This window comes from Vipera berus, assembly GCF_964194415.1.
Source record: "Vipera berus genome assembly, chromosome: 3".
Taxonomy (NCBI): domain Eukaryota; kingdom Metazoa; phylum Chordata; class Lepidosauria; order Squamata; family Viperidae; genus Vipera; species Vipera berus.
Genome location: NC_138204.1, coordinates 24,734,749 through 24,750,004, shown reverse-complemented (window position 1 = coordinate 24,750,004; position 15,256 = coordinate 24,734,749). Strand labels below are relative to the sequence as shown.

The 15,256-nt window shown below is 37.6% G+C and overlaps 1 protein-coding gene across 1 annotated transcript; it reads left to right on the top strand.

Annotated features, from left to right (window-relative positions):
- The first annotated feature begins 418 nt into the window (after positions 1-418).
- KCNS1 (potassium voltage-gated channel modifier subfamily S member 1) lies at positions 419-14,955 on the top strand. Its single transcript, XM_081325045.1, has 2 exons — positions 419-1,402; positions 11,340-14,955. The coding sequence occupies exons 1-2, from the start codon at positions 437-439 to the stop codon at positions 11,772-11,774; spliced, it is 1,401 nt and encodes a 466-aa protein (XP_081181171.1). The 5' UTR covers positions 419-436; the 3' UTR covers positions 11,775-14,955.
- The last annotated feature ends 301 nt before the right edge of the window (positions 14,956-15,256 follow it).

Below are 15,256 nucleotides of genomic sequence, written 5' to 3'. Positions count from 1 at the left end.
ACATCTCCTCAAAATGAAAGAAGTTGCAGCAGCTACAGTAGTGGAATGAATCAGTACCTTCTGTTTTTTTCATTCAGAATAATCTTCCCCTTCTGTTTTTTGTGTAGAAAAAAACCTGTTGGCGGTTCCATGAAAAACATAGATAGCAAATATCAGTTTTGCTCTGGATTAAAAAAAATCCTTTAATTGAAAGTGTACCAGGGGTTCTTTCTAAACTATATGATCAAAGCACATGTACACTCCTAGCTGTAAAACTAATTAACTTTCTTTGTTATAACGAACAGTCTAAATAGCTAGGGGACTCTCAGGCACAAAACTACCTTTAGATGTTTTGGATAATTGATTTTTTTCCCCATTTAGCTTAAGCAAAGAATCTTCTCTTTTCTCTCTGTTTCAGTGTTGTCTGCAGGCCAAAATAGCCCCATCTCTACTGATCATGGTCAACAGGAGATTAAACTATTGGGAGTCTGATTTTGAGGATGAGGTCATCAACATCAATGTTGGCGGCCTGAGAAGGAGACTCAGTTCGAGTGCCCTCTCCAAATTTCCTGACACTCGGCTTGGGCGTTTGCTTTCCTGTGACTCGGAAGAATCTATCCTACAGCTGTGTGATGATTATGATGTGAGTGCCAGGGAATTCTACTTTGATCGGAATCCTGGCTTCTTCCTATACGTGCTCCATTTTTATCAGACTGGCAAGCTGCATGTGATGGAGGAACTGTGTGTCTTCTCCTTTTGTCAAGAGATAGAATACTGGGGCATTAATGAATTCTTTCTGGATTCCTGCTGCAGCTATCGCTATCATGAAAGAAAACTGGAGAGACATTATCACAATTGGGATGAGGAAAGTGAGGTTAGCAGTGTGGATACATCCCCAGATGAGATCCTAGATTTTAATCATGACCTGCTTCGCTATAGTACGCTCCGCTGTGGCAATCTGCGCAAGCGCCTTTGGCTCACCATGGAAAATCCAGGATACTCCATCCCAAGCAAACTCTTCAGCTTTCTGTCTATCAGTGTTGTGCTGGTTTCCATAGCTACCATGTGTATTCACAGCATGCCAGAGTACCAGCAACTTGATGAGGAGGGCAAGTTGAAGGATGACTCTGTGTTGCAAAACTTGGAGTATTTCTGCATCTCCTGGTTCACATTTGAAGTTACTGCCCGCTTGCTTTTGGCTCCAAACCTGAGGAAGTTTTTCAAGCATCCCCTCAATCTGATTGACATTATCTCAGTGTTGCCTTTCTATTTCACCCTCTGGGTAGATGTGACCATGAAGACAGATTCAGAACTGGGAAATGTGGGTAAGGTGGTGCAAGTGTTTCGTCTTATGAGAATATTCCGTGTGCTGAAGCTGGCAAGGCATTCAACAGGCCTGAGGTCTTTAGGAGCTACCTTGAAGGTAAATGAGCTTTAGCTCATTTGTTTTTATTTCATATTTCTTAGAAAAAAATAATCAAAAGTGTAGTCAAAAGCACTTTTGTCTTGTTTCAATCTTAAATGTGTGTCTGCTTTCCACCTGGTGAAATTACTCATGCTTTTGATTTTTTTAAAGCTCAGTTACATTAATTGATTATTGTGTGATTATGTCCCATCAAACCATGTTGACTCTTAGTGATCACATAGATATTCTCCATGATGATCTGGCCCTCACCTGGTCTTTGAGGTCTTCCAGTGCTGCAGTTATGGCCACTCTGAGTCCACTCACCTTGCTGCTGATCATCCTCTTCTTTTTCTTTTCACTTTTCCCAGCATTTCTCTTGAAAACTAGATCTTTGTTAATTTTCCAAAGTATAATAATTTGAGCCTAGTCTTTTGTGACTTCAGTGAGAACTCTGGGTTGATTTGTTTGATGATCTATTTGTTTGTTTTCTTAGTTGTCCAAAATATTCCCAGGAGTCCTTTTCAACACCAATGGCATCAATATTTTTCCTATCCTGCTTCTTCAAAATCCAATTCTTTCACTTCCATAGAGTGGGAATATCATTGCTTGCCTTATTCTGATCTTTGTAGGTATAGACTCTTCACAGTATCTGACTATCTTTTTCAAGGCATTCTTCATAGTTGCTCTGCTGAGTGCTATTCTGTAGTATATTTCTGACGGCTTATCCCTTTACTGTTGATTGCTGATACTAAAAGGGAGAAGCTTTCTATCTCTTTAGTATCTTCATTATTAGTTTGAAAACTGGTTGTAATACCAGGTAATTTTCTTTATATGTATTGTTAGTCATATTTTTCACTTTGCTCTTTGATTTTTATTACTAGACTTTGTAGATCCTTTGGATTTTTAGCTTTTACAGTGGTGTCATTAGGACAGCACAATGAAGATGAAGTTACTCATCTTCTTTCAATCCATCTTCCCTTAGTATATGTTCAGCATGCAGGTTGAATAAAATGGAGAAAGTACGGTATATAGCTCTATCCCATTCCTTTGTCACCTTGAATCCAGTCTGTTTTGCCATGTGTCGTCTATACTGTGGCTTCCTGACTTCTGTGTAGATTTCTCATGAGCACAATAAGATGTCCTGGGATTCCCATTTTTCTAAGCACATTCCACAGTCTGATATAATGGACACCTTATACCTTTCTATAATCAATAAAGTACATAGTGATTTCTCTTTGGTATTCTTTGACTTTCTCAATTATACAGCATGAGTCAACAATAATGTCTCATCTTCCTTGGCCTTTTCTAAAGCCAGCTCAAATGCCTGGCTTCTCTTTTTCCATGTAGTGCTCTAATCTGTGTTGGATGATCTTGAACATTATTTTGCCAGCGTGTGAAATTATAGCTATTGTATGATAATTTACTTACTCCGTTAAGTCTCTTTTTTTGATTTTGGTATTTAGATTGATGTTTTCCAATCGGTTTGCTGCTATGTCATTCTCCAAATTTGCTGGCAGTTACTGGCAAATTAGCATACTACAGAATGAAAGTAACCATGATACAGAGTTATAAAGCCCAAATGAGTTGGAAATCCAATATTCGTTACCAAACATACAAAACTATCTACTGTTTCCATAGTAAACCTTGTTTCTATCAATAATTCCCACATATCATCAACATCCACATTTCCTTCAGTTTTGTTTATATCTATCTAGCATCATATCCACTGCAACCTCCTTTGAAAACCGAATGGAATGGAATAGAAATAGGATAGGATAGGATAGGATAGGATAGGATAGGATAGGATAGGATAGGATAGGATAGGATAGGATAGGATAGGATAGGATAGGATAGGATAGGATAGGAATCTGTATAATTATATCTGTCCTTGCCTCTATATATGCAATTAATGTGAAATACTCCTGTATCCTGTCTGGCCTCCAAAAGGTATATTTGTTTGATTTATGTAATGGCAAAATTAAGTCTTGGCATGGAATGTGGGTTAACATGGCCTGTTTGAAACGCAATATTTACACAGATTGAGCTCCTATACCCTGCAGAATTTAGGGAGAGGTTTCTACTGTGGTCCTCTGCAGTTAGCTTTGTTTCTGTTCAGGCTTTTGCTTCCTTACCATAAAAAAGAAGATATGGAGGAGGAAAGCAGACAGTGCTGGGAAACAAAAATCTTGCAAAACTTTAAACTTTCCATCTTCAGTCCTAAAACTTTGTGTTATTTTTTCAGCTTGGTTGATTGTAGCTCATTTATTTATGGGCTTGCTGCCAGGCAGCCTAAGGCTGACCTGCAAGAGCACCATCTGGCACCAGGATTTTCAGGGCCAGCTGATGTGTGCACGTGACTGGTTGTCAGAATAGGTGACTGAGAAGGGTGATCTCCTTCTTTTGCTGTCTTTATTTTTAATCTTTGCTTGTAATGTTCCGTAAGTCTAGAAAAGCCATATCTGCTTCAAAGAACTCTAATGAATTCTGAGAGAGATTCTAGCTAGTATAAAATCAAAATATTATGCGCAGAAGACTAATACACTGTATCTGGCATTCCAGAAATTCCCAAGGGATTGCTGTAGTCTGGGGCTATAAGCATCAAACAACCGGAAAGAATAGCTGAAGATATTAACTGTGAATGTCTTCCTTCTGACTTCAACTCCACAAGCTCTCTCTTAGCCTCTGAGATACCCCCGATCTTGATGAAGGAAAAAAAAATGGTTTGATGCTAGTTCACATTTATGTTCACTTTGTGCAATTTGTTGAGCAATGCCCATTTAATATTCTCCTTTGTATAACCTGAACTGCCACTTCCTTCACACAATCTTTCTTATTTATTTATTTATTTATTTATTTATTTATTTATTTATTTATTTATTTATTTATTATCTATTTATTTGTTTGTTTTTTTATAAAATTTTACATAAAATAAAAGTCAAATCTAAACAAAAAGATAAAGGGAAAAGGAGGAAGGAAAAAAGTGCCGGAAAAGAAAAAAGTAAAGAAAATCAATGCATAAAATGTAATGTGTTGTAATAATTCTCCCTCCCTCTTGAATGTTATACAAATGCCTTGAGCTTCCAACTTGTCCACATCTTTTTAATCCTCCATAACACTTTTTCTTCTTCTTTCAACAAAAAGTCCATGTAAGGTTTCAGGTCCTTCAGAAAAGTTTTTGTTTGTTTATTTATTAAATGTATATGTTGTTGTTTTTCCTCTCTCACCATATATACCTGTAGTGCTGATTGCCTTCTTACCCAAGAAGCTTAGTGGAACAGCATTTCCAAACTGCATCCACAGAACATAGAAGCAGGACATGAAACAGCAGGCAGCATACACTGCTTCCCATTTAAATGCCACTTGGGAAGGGAAGCCAACCTCTCCTTCTCTAGGCAGAGTTCCCCAAACTTTTTGTTTTTGCAATGGGGGGGAGGGGATACTTCCGCACACGTGGCAGGCACATGAATGCTCGCAGCCCCATTTGCATAAGCGGTGGGCATGCACGCCTGCCACTTGCACAAATAGAGTGTGGATGCGCACACATTTGCCCACTGTTCACACAAGCTTGTGTTCTTGTTCATGCAAGCTTGCCCACCACTTTCGCGGGCAAGTTCTGAACAGCTAAAGGTTTGGAGGTGGACTACAGCCCAGGGGCTGAGGACCCCTGCTCTAGAGGACCTTAGAATTGCAGTAAATGTTCACCAAAGTGTCACGGACCATTGTGAACTAGAAGTGTTCATTGCCTGAAGGTGGAGGGCAGTCAGTCCTGACTTTCCCAACTCACTTCCCCCAGTGAGACTGTTAAATTTTATTAAACTAACTTTTTTTCAATAATTAATTTTCACAAACCAGATGGAATCAACATCCCCAAGCCTAATGTCTGTTTGATAGGCTATCTAGAGCGTGATATGAATGGGGAAAGGAGCAGATGGGAAGCCATGCCATCTCTGTTTAAATCATGCATGATCCATGTGTGTTCATGGAAAGTGATTAGTGCTTCTGCTTCATTTGATTTGGAGGTGGGGCCTTTAATGGAATAGTTATAGTATGGAAATTTGAGTGTCTTTCCCTATCGGTCTACTTCTCAGCCATTATCCTCATCCTAAACTGCCTAGATGAGAGAACATCTTTTAACCTTTTTTTAAAAAAATTGCAGTAAGCCTCAACACTGAAAATGTATGTTCTCTCCTTCTTTAATCCTGGTTTTGAATAGAAAATGAAAACTTTTCTCCCACTCAGTTCAGTAAAAAAAGATGGGTCTCCCTTGATTCTATTTATTTACAATACTTGTAAGCTGCTTTACATGTTTTGTAGTAAGAAAGCAGAACAAAATATTTTAAATAACTGAGCACTAAATACACTGTGTGCACATTAATCTGAGTGAGTACCAGTTTGTGATTGGGATAAGAAAGACTTTAAGTCAAACTCAGCTCCTAGTGAACATATCTGTACGTTTTTCATGCAGCATTATGGAAGTGATTTGCCGTTGCTTATTTTTTAATTGGATTGATTTCTCAGTCTGATAGCTCTGGTATTCCCAGTCTAGTTTTTCAGGGACTAGACAAGATCGTTTAGGATATGACAAAGGTTGTGCAAAATTTTTGAGATAACTTGCTACATATAACTAAAACAAAATGAAATATATGTTATGATAGTTTAAATGCAGATTGGCCCATGCACAAACTGGCTAGTATATCCATTTTTAAAACAATAACAATTCCTTATCCCATTCAGGTTTAAAAATAATTATATATAGTGGAATATGATCATATGAATGCATATAACATGAAATAAGAGCATCAATGTGGAAAAACAGGGTAAATTATTTATTGTATTTGTTTTGCATGGATTTTGTTACTGTGAGACCTGCAGCATCTTAGGGCAGAGACTTCTGTTCCTTGCGCTCAGCTCTGCAAATCAGTAGGTTTGAAAAAGATTATCAATTATATTCAAACTACTATTGGGATATTAAGAAAGGATAAGTAGAAATATCGCATGTATAAATATGAGGTTGTTAAATAATACTAAGAGTAGGCTTCCTCATATTTTAACAAAGATTTTTTCTTTGTGTTTTTTAGTTTTCCTAAAGAGAATAGAACACTTAGTAAACAGTCATGTAAGAAAGGATGCCATAAAAAGGGAGTGCAATACATTGATCCCAAACCTAATCAGGATACAGTATTTACATAATGTTGATGGTTTCAATATAAATTCAAACATTGGAGGAAGAAAGTTGAAAGGAGGGAAAAGGATGCTAAGGATAATAGGAGTATAACATCCCAATTATTGAATTTCCTTCCTAGGAAGAAGAATACATTTGTTTGTTTGCTTATTACATTTCTATGCTACCCATCTCACTAATGCAACAGCTCTTGGTGGCTTACAATGTAATAAAATTTAAAGATACTAAAACAATTAAAATTAGAATAAAATGTTAGAAAGTTAAGAATCAACATGATGGGCAACCTGGGGGTGAGAATGTTATCTACCCCGTCAGCCAGCCCTAATGTAGCAGGCCAAACAGCCAAGAGCTAAGTTTTTAGACTTTTCCAGGAGACTAGGAATGTGGGGGCAGATCTTACCTCTGATGGGAAAATATTCCAAAGAGAGGGGGCCACAGCAGAAAAGGCTCTTCTCCTGGACCAAGTTGGAGTTACCTTATCGTCTTTTAAGCAGTTGGCTTTTTTACACTTTGGAAAATACATTATGACTAATTTAAGTCTATAGAGTTGACAAAAACATACATAAATGTAGCTAGATAAAGCTAAATGTCATCTCATTTGTTATTTACAACTAAAGTTCAAGTAAGCAGCCAAGGGCTTGCCAGATGCTTTGAAGGGCAGCTGTCAGAAATCATTGACCACATTAACTAGATATGATGGGAGTTGCAAACTCAAAAGACATTGTATTGTGTACCCCTGAATAACAGTATTTAAGTCAAAAGTTCTGTGGAATAGGAGGCGTTGGATAAAAGAACTGATTATGAGAGAGAGTATGAGGTATATGAGAAAGAGAAAACAGTAAAACAGATTTGGGTATTTGAGTAATAATTTGTTGACCAAACCACTGTCACATATTTTTAAAGTACTAAAAAAATGCTGCTTTTGCTTCCTCTTTTCTTTCTCCAGTGACTAAATTCACACACGATACTAAGCAAAATTATAGTGTATTTGACTATAATTTAGTTTTATGTACGAACCTGGCCATTTTGCCCACAAACATACGCTGGTAATATTGCTTATAATATGAACTTAAGCAGTCCAGTTTTTGTTAAACAAATTATAGACTAGGACAATGTACAAATCAAATCAATGTTTCATTTGAAGGAAACTCTCCTTCCTGCAGTAAGATAGATATAATCTTGATTAGACCTAGGCAATCTTCTTGGCACTGATACTTGCTTATGGGCCAGCTGTACTGGGTGGCCAAGAAGAGAGCTTTGGTTTGTTGTTATATAGGTTTGTTTTGATTATAAAGGGTTAGGAGTGAGCAGCCCATTTCCTTCCCTTACTAACAAATGGCTTCATAAAGAAACAAAGGAAGTTAAATTGCTAACTCTAATATATTATGCTTGGCTTCATCAAATAAACTAAACTGTTTCAGAAGAGACACCAGGAGTGCTGGAGATGCCACTGGCAATTTATATTGAGATCAAAGCACAGGCTTCTTGATAGAGAAAGTAGAGAGTATGCAGCATTAATGCAGCATCTGCTTCCTGGGAAGTGCATTTCTTATTGCTGCCTTAATGTTCTAAGAATGTTTTGGTTTATTGCTTTCCTTTCGATTCAAACAGCCAGTGAAGTGAGAAGATGAAAATAAATGATATGGCTTGTCTAAAAAGTGGAAATGTATTATTGATCCAGAGGCTGCAACCCATTCTATTCAAGTGTAAACTGCACATTTCAGTCTGTGCCTAATTCCTTGGTGCACATCATTTTCTCTTTCCTCAAAGCACTGGACTTCCTAGCCCTTAACTAGTCATATTATTTTCCCTTCTTGCAGCTTAACCATGTTCTCTGCTTCTTTCTTATGTATATTTGAATGAATACATTTTGAGTTGTTCCACATTTCTGCCTAGGCTGTCGGTAGGCTGTCATTTTCGTTGGCAGCTTCATTTTGTGACTAACTGTACTGGGTTGTCTCTTTCTATTTCTCTCTTGTGCCATGCCTATAAATAGCCTGCTCTGAGAGTCCTTATTCTATTCTGGATTGAGCCTATCTACTGCATCTGCTGGACTCCTTGTATATTTATGAAAAGGAATTTCAATTTCCCACCTACCATGCCGGCCTAACATTGATCGATTATCTTGGTATCTTTTGTCAATGGTCTTGGTTATATGAGCCTCACTTCCAGCAACAGCTTGTTTTGATCTTCTTGCTGGGCCTCGGAACAATTATAGTTTGATATCTGTTTTGGGAAATAGCAGATTTTTGCCCAAATAGCTCTTGCAAGTGACAAATCCAATCAATTCTGAGCATGGATTTCTTATACATATGTTACAGGAAATGTCTGTGTGTAAATAAAAAAAAACAAATTAAGATTGTTATTCTTTAATCCCTGTTAAGATTGAACTCTGGAGCTGAAGGGCTCATGAGAGTGATTTGCCAGGATACTTGCAGCTTTCTTCCCAAAGCTTCTTCCATCTTCCCTAATCATATGATTTCATGGTGGTTGTGATTGTTATGCTACAGGGAAAGCAAGGAAGGCAGAAGAGGGACTACAATGAAAGAAATCTCCAATGACAGCACAAATATTTTTTTGTTTGGGACCATAGCAACTAAAGAAGCTTGATACCTCTGTCTTCTTGGCTCAGGAACCGGAAGGGCTGCATCCTTTGATCCTTTATCCTGAGAACTGGCTATGGATATTCAATCATATTGCATAAAAGGGATAGACCATGAAAAAGATTGCCAGATTTGATCCAGGAAAATGGAAGGGGACAACAGAAACACATTTGTTCCTCAGTTATTTATGTCCTATAAAATTATAGATGCCAGATCTGAAATCAGTACATATCTTGATCTTACTTGTAGCTGTTTAGGGATCATATTGCATTCTGAATCACTGAGTAGACATCCCCGTTTTATATGTTTGCTGTAAACCTATAAAATAGGCGAATGAAAGGTATTTATTTGCCACTAAGACATCTGTCTTCTCCCTGCCAGATGCAGATCTTGCCTCAATACAAACTGAAAGGTATTTATTTGCCACTAAGACATCTGTCTTCTCCCTGCCAGATGCAGATCTTGCCTCAATACAAACTGAGATATGACTGATGGCGCCAGTCTAGAGTTCAGGAACAACTTTTGTCCTTAAAAGCAGATATTAGAGTGATTATTGCCATTACCACATTCTGTCCTTCTGTCCTTGGAAACCAAAGAAGCACCAAAGCATTAATAAGATACATTATCTGGAAAGTTTGCATTAGTCCCAGAAATGTTGCATAGAAAAATACTTTGTTTTATATTCGAACAGATGCTAAAAAGCTCATTGATCTGGAAAGTTGTCTTGCTTGACAAGAATATATGAAATGGTGCAATAGGGAGCAGATGGGTCACAATCCTCCATTCAGTTAGAATGTGTGAATCCCACTTACATAAATGAGAATCATAGCACAATCCTATTCATATCTGCTCAGAAGTAAGACAAATGAATTTGTTGAAGGTTATTCCCAAGTAAAGTGGCACAGATCAGAGCAGCAGTGCTGAACAAGTTAACTGAATGTTGGACATTCAGTTTTAATGAAAGCAAAAGATATCTGTTCCTAATTAAGTTAGCTTCCTTACAGTAGAAAAACACCTCCCCATTCTAATCTCATAAACAATAGGAAAGAAATGAGGATGTATATTACATATGTTTAAACCATTAAAATCTCAGCCACCCTCATGCACCACAAGTAATTTCAAATATTACAATTATAAAACTTGCAACTGTGTGAAAAAATGGTGTTTGTATCACAACCCAGGCTCTTCAGGGCTGAAAAGTAATAAGAATGGATGGAGCCTAGAAAGTAACTTCTGTCTGGAGATCACGGACCTTTGATCTTTATTGTTTATTTATTTATTGGATTCCTATGCCAACCATCTCAGTAAGACAATGACTCTGGGAAGTTTACTATATAATAAAAGTTACAAAATGCAAAACAAATTAAAATAGAACAAAAATTTTAAAATTAAAATTAAAAACCAAGATGATGGGAGCCTGGGAATTCTAAAATGTTAGTGGTATTGACAGTAGAAATGATGGTATAGGTCAGGGGTAGGCAACCTCGGCTCTTTTATGACTCATGGACTTCAACTCCCAGAATTCCTGAGTCAGCTATGCTGACTCAGAAATTTTGGGAGTTGAAGTCCATGAGTCATAAAAGAGCCGAGGCTGCCTACCCCTGGTATAGGTATAGGCAAGATCTCCTGGCTTCCTTTTATTAATGCAACTCACTGAAGGAATATCTCTGTTCTGAATGCTGAAGTTTTAGCATCTACCTGCAAGTAATCTGTTCCTCAAACTCTGGAATGCTACTGCCTGCCACAGTAAATGAACATTAACTGTTCCCAATACAGATGTGCTGGAGTACAACCTCCATCGTTTTCAGCGTGGGTCATTGACTGAGGGTAATAGGAATTGCAGTCCAAGCATCTGGAGGGCATTAATCCAGATGTGTTTATGCACATATCATTGAAAGAAAATTAATAAATGATGTTGGTATTAAAGTACTATTGTTTCATGCTATTTTTTAATGAAAGAGATTGTTGGAAACGTGCTAAGGCAAAATAGTGTTCTGTTCTAAATTTCAATCATGATCTTAGTCAACTGTGGTCTAATAGAAAGGGATACAACTCAAAGGGTAGAAAACCCAGCATTGAAAGAATGAGGTCTCCTTTCATACTATTTTTTAGTTATTGATCCTAACTACGTACCTCCATATTTTTTTCTTTTTTATCTTTTCTTTTTCAGCATAGCTACAGAGAAGTGGGAATTCTGCTTCTATACTTGGCTGTTGGGGTGTCCGTTTTCTCTGGAGTAGCCTACACTGCAGAAAAGGAGGAAGATGCTGGTTTTGACACTATTCCTGCTTGCTGGTGGTGGGGGACAGTTAGCATGACAACTGTAGGCTATGGGGACGTGGTACCAGTGACTGTCGCCGGCAAGCTGGCAGCTTCTGGTTGCATCCTGGGCGGGATTTTGGTTGTGGCACTGCCTATCACTATCATCTTCAATAAGTTCTCCCATTTTTATCGCCGGCAAAAGGCCCTTGAAGCTGCTGTGCGGAACAGTGACAAGAAGGAACCAGAGGAGTCTGAGAATTACCCAAGCCAAGAATCCGATGCTTTCAGTGAAGTTTACCAGAGAGATGAAGATCTCACCAGGAACATCCTTCCAGTCTACTGAATTGAAGACTTATCTAGCATCAGAAAAAAGTCAAATTGGTAGCAAGATGGTCAACAAAACCCTTAACTACATCATTTTGGATTTATTCATTAAAAGTGATCTGTTCCAAAAGCATGTATAAAGTAACCTCTTCCTGAGCCATTGCAGAAAACACACTGACCTTATACATCTGGATTTGCAGTATTCTTCCAAGCCAGTATACATTATAACTAATTCAAATCTCAGTCCGTCAAGGGACATCTGGAGCAAAATGGACAAAATAGTTTAAGATTCCGTCTGTATCGCATTCCTTCAAAGCAACAAAAGAAAGTAGATTCATCAATACAAGCTTTTCTGTCTGAGTATTGTACTGGCAATACTACTTCTAGCATCCCACATCCCACAGTGTAATTTACAGGCAGACATCCAAGTACCTGGATTGGGCTGGAAATTCAAGTTTGGAATCTAATAAATATGCAAATTATACTTTTAAAAACACAGCTTTATTTCAGCTGACATTCAATAGCTGCAGCTACTCTTCACCTCATATCCTGAATCTACACACAACCAAATATTTCCACACTGTTAACTTTTTTCATAGTATTGTTTTCTCCCCCAGACATTTTAATGTTCTGATTCATAATTTATCTTCAAAGATTGCCAAAGAAATGAAATACTGATTGTAAAGTTATAACAAATAATGTTTGTGGCTTCCACAGAATTGAGATTGTGAAAGAACTTCTAACTTGCCTTATAAATATCTGTCTGATGGAAACCATGGAAGCTACCAGCATAACCTAGAAAGATTTTAAATTGATCCAAAGCTGATAGAAGATAAATAGAAAAGATTGTAATAGCTGATGTCCTGAAGAAGGACTGGAGCAAAAGTCATGATAATGTTACATAATCTATGGCTAATTTTGCACTCCCAAATCTATGCATGATATATAGGATGATATAAATATTTTCCTTCCCTTTCCAGCTTTCCCATTTCCCTCTCCATACCTTATTCTCATTGCTATCCAATAAAATTATTTGATGGTAAACTCAGGGTACAGATTAAAAGGATGTACTTCTATTATGATGCCCTAATTGGGGGATAGGGTGCTGCTAAAAGTGCAATGATAGTCATTAGAAAAAAAAGTAAAGTGTGGACAAACTCATACACAAGGTAGATTTATCGGTATTATGGTTTGCTTTGCTGATGAGCTTCCTGGAAATATTTGATTGTCTACTGTGAGAAAAATATGCTGAATTACATAAACCTTTAGTTTTATCTAACTGGTCTTGTATTCCCTCATGATTATAGTCATGTAAAGTAAGACTCCATGATATTGATCATCCCAATGCCTCTTATGTTAAGAATGGAGAACTGGTCATCTCCCAGATGTTGCTGGATTCTAATTAATTCTACTCAGGATAATGCTGGCATTTGTAGCCCAATATTTAGAAGGATATAATTTCTGCACTTTTTGTAATACATCATCTCCAGCAACATATGCTCCTGTTTCTAACTTGATTGTTATTCTACACAGAACAAGACAAGTGTACTTGATAAGTTCAGCTTGTCTGGGTTCAGAAGCTAAGCAGAATCAGGCCTGGTTAGTACTTGGATGGGAGACACTACCAGGCATCCTAGGCCTCTAGACCAGAGGTCCCCAACCTTTTGGGCACCAGGGACTGTTACCGTGGAGTGCTTGGTTTTGTGTGCTGTCTACATCCCACGGATGGGGCTTTGTTTGTGCAGACTGGTTGCTGGCATGTTGCAGCCCAGTACCAGTCCATAAACTGGGAGTTGGGGAATCTCTGCTCTAGACCAAACTGGACAGACTACAGAGACTAGATAGGGAAATACACAGATATCCTGGAAAAAATAATGTGACACTTCTTTTTATTACTATTACCAAAATGATTAGATGGACATGTCCAAGTATTCACTGTGAACTGAGCTCAGCTCAGCACTGCCTTTTATATTCTACTTAATGAAATGTTTTTGAATTATTACATATATTTAGCTCATTACTGGAGATGGTTAATCTCCCAGTACTCATTATTTATACGGGAAATGTCCTGCCCTGGACAAGGAGGGGAGAAGGAGGCAGGGAGGGAAAGGAAAGGAAAGGAAAGCAAAGCAAAAAAAGAAAGAAAGAAGGAAGGAAGAAAGAGAAAGAAAGAAAGAAGGAAAGAAAGAAAGAGGGAAAGAAAGAAAGAAAGAGAAAGAAAGAAAGAAAGAAAGAAAGAGAAAGAAAGAAAGAAAGAAAGAAAGAAAGAAAGAAAGAAAGAAAGAAAGAAAGAAAGAAAGAAAGAAAGAGTTGTTACTGTGAATTGTAAAGCCCTACGGTCTACCAGTTGCAATCTTAAAATAGATTAGTGGGTATATGCTGATTTAATGAATTTAAAATATGTCAGAGTGATGGATGGGGAAAACCTGTGAATTCCACTAAAAGTAATTAGATGAAAGATGCTTGCTTTCTCTCTCTTCACAAGTATGAGTCCCAGAGTTATGTAATTGTTTACTGACCAAAATAGAATTTTCTCCCTTCATTTGTAATTGCTACAGGCTACAAAGAAGTGCGCATTGCCCACTGAAAATAAGAGTTTTCATTTCTGTTCAGATACTTCAGATTTTGCCCCTCTGACAAAGAAGTTCAAATATCTACCCTGCATATTTCCTATCTCCTTTTTATGGTCTAATGGGTTTATTTTTTTATTTTTTTTTAAATTAAATTTACATAGCCTCCCCCATCTCACAAAATATGACTGTGAGCAACATACATAATGAAATAAAACAAATACATAAAAACAATCATTCAAAATATAAATCAGTCATTAATTTAAACATACATAAACCACTAGGCAAAGAAGAAAGTAGATGTTAATAATAATGGAGCTATATTAAAATTTTAGCCTCCTCTGGGACCCCCAGGCCTGCTGACATACCTTGGTCATGATTCATGAAAACCACAGTTTCCTGCTAGCCTTAGGTGGCAAACAGCTGGCAAATTGAAGCCTAAGCCTTAAGATTGACGTAACGTAGTTCTTGACTTATGATCATTCATGATTATGAGCTGTGGTGGCACAGTGGTTAGAATGCAGTATTGCAGGCTAATTCTGCTGACTGTCGACTGCCAGCAGTTTGGCAGTTCAATTCTGACCAGCTCAAGGTTGACTCAGCCTTCCATCCTTCCAGGTCGATAAAATGAGGACTTAGATTGTTGGGAGCAACATACTGACTCTGTAAAATAGCTTAGAGAATGCTGTAAAGCACTGTGAAGCGGTATATGTCTAAGTGATATTGATATTGCTACTGCTATTCAACAACCGTTCAAACTTACAATGGCAGGGAAAAAAGTGACTTACAACCCAGTCATGCTTATGACCAGTGTAGCATCCCCACAGTCACATGATCAAAATCTGAAAGCTTGGCAACTGGCATGTATTTACAAAGGTTGCAGCATTCTGGGATCACAAAATTGCCATTTCCATCACTTAGTGATAGAAGT

Excerpts from the sequence above, each read along its gene's own strand:
- KCNS1 (XM_081325045.1), top strand. The coding sequence starts at position 437 with ATGGTCAACAGGAGATTAAACTATTGGGAGTCTGATTTTGAGGATGAG. Across the intron at positions 1,403-11,339 it reads CTTTAGGAGCTACCTTGAAG|CATAGCTACAGAGAAGTGGG; the intron begins GTAAATGAGCTT and ends TTTCTTTTTCAG.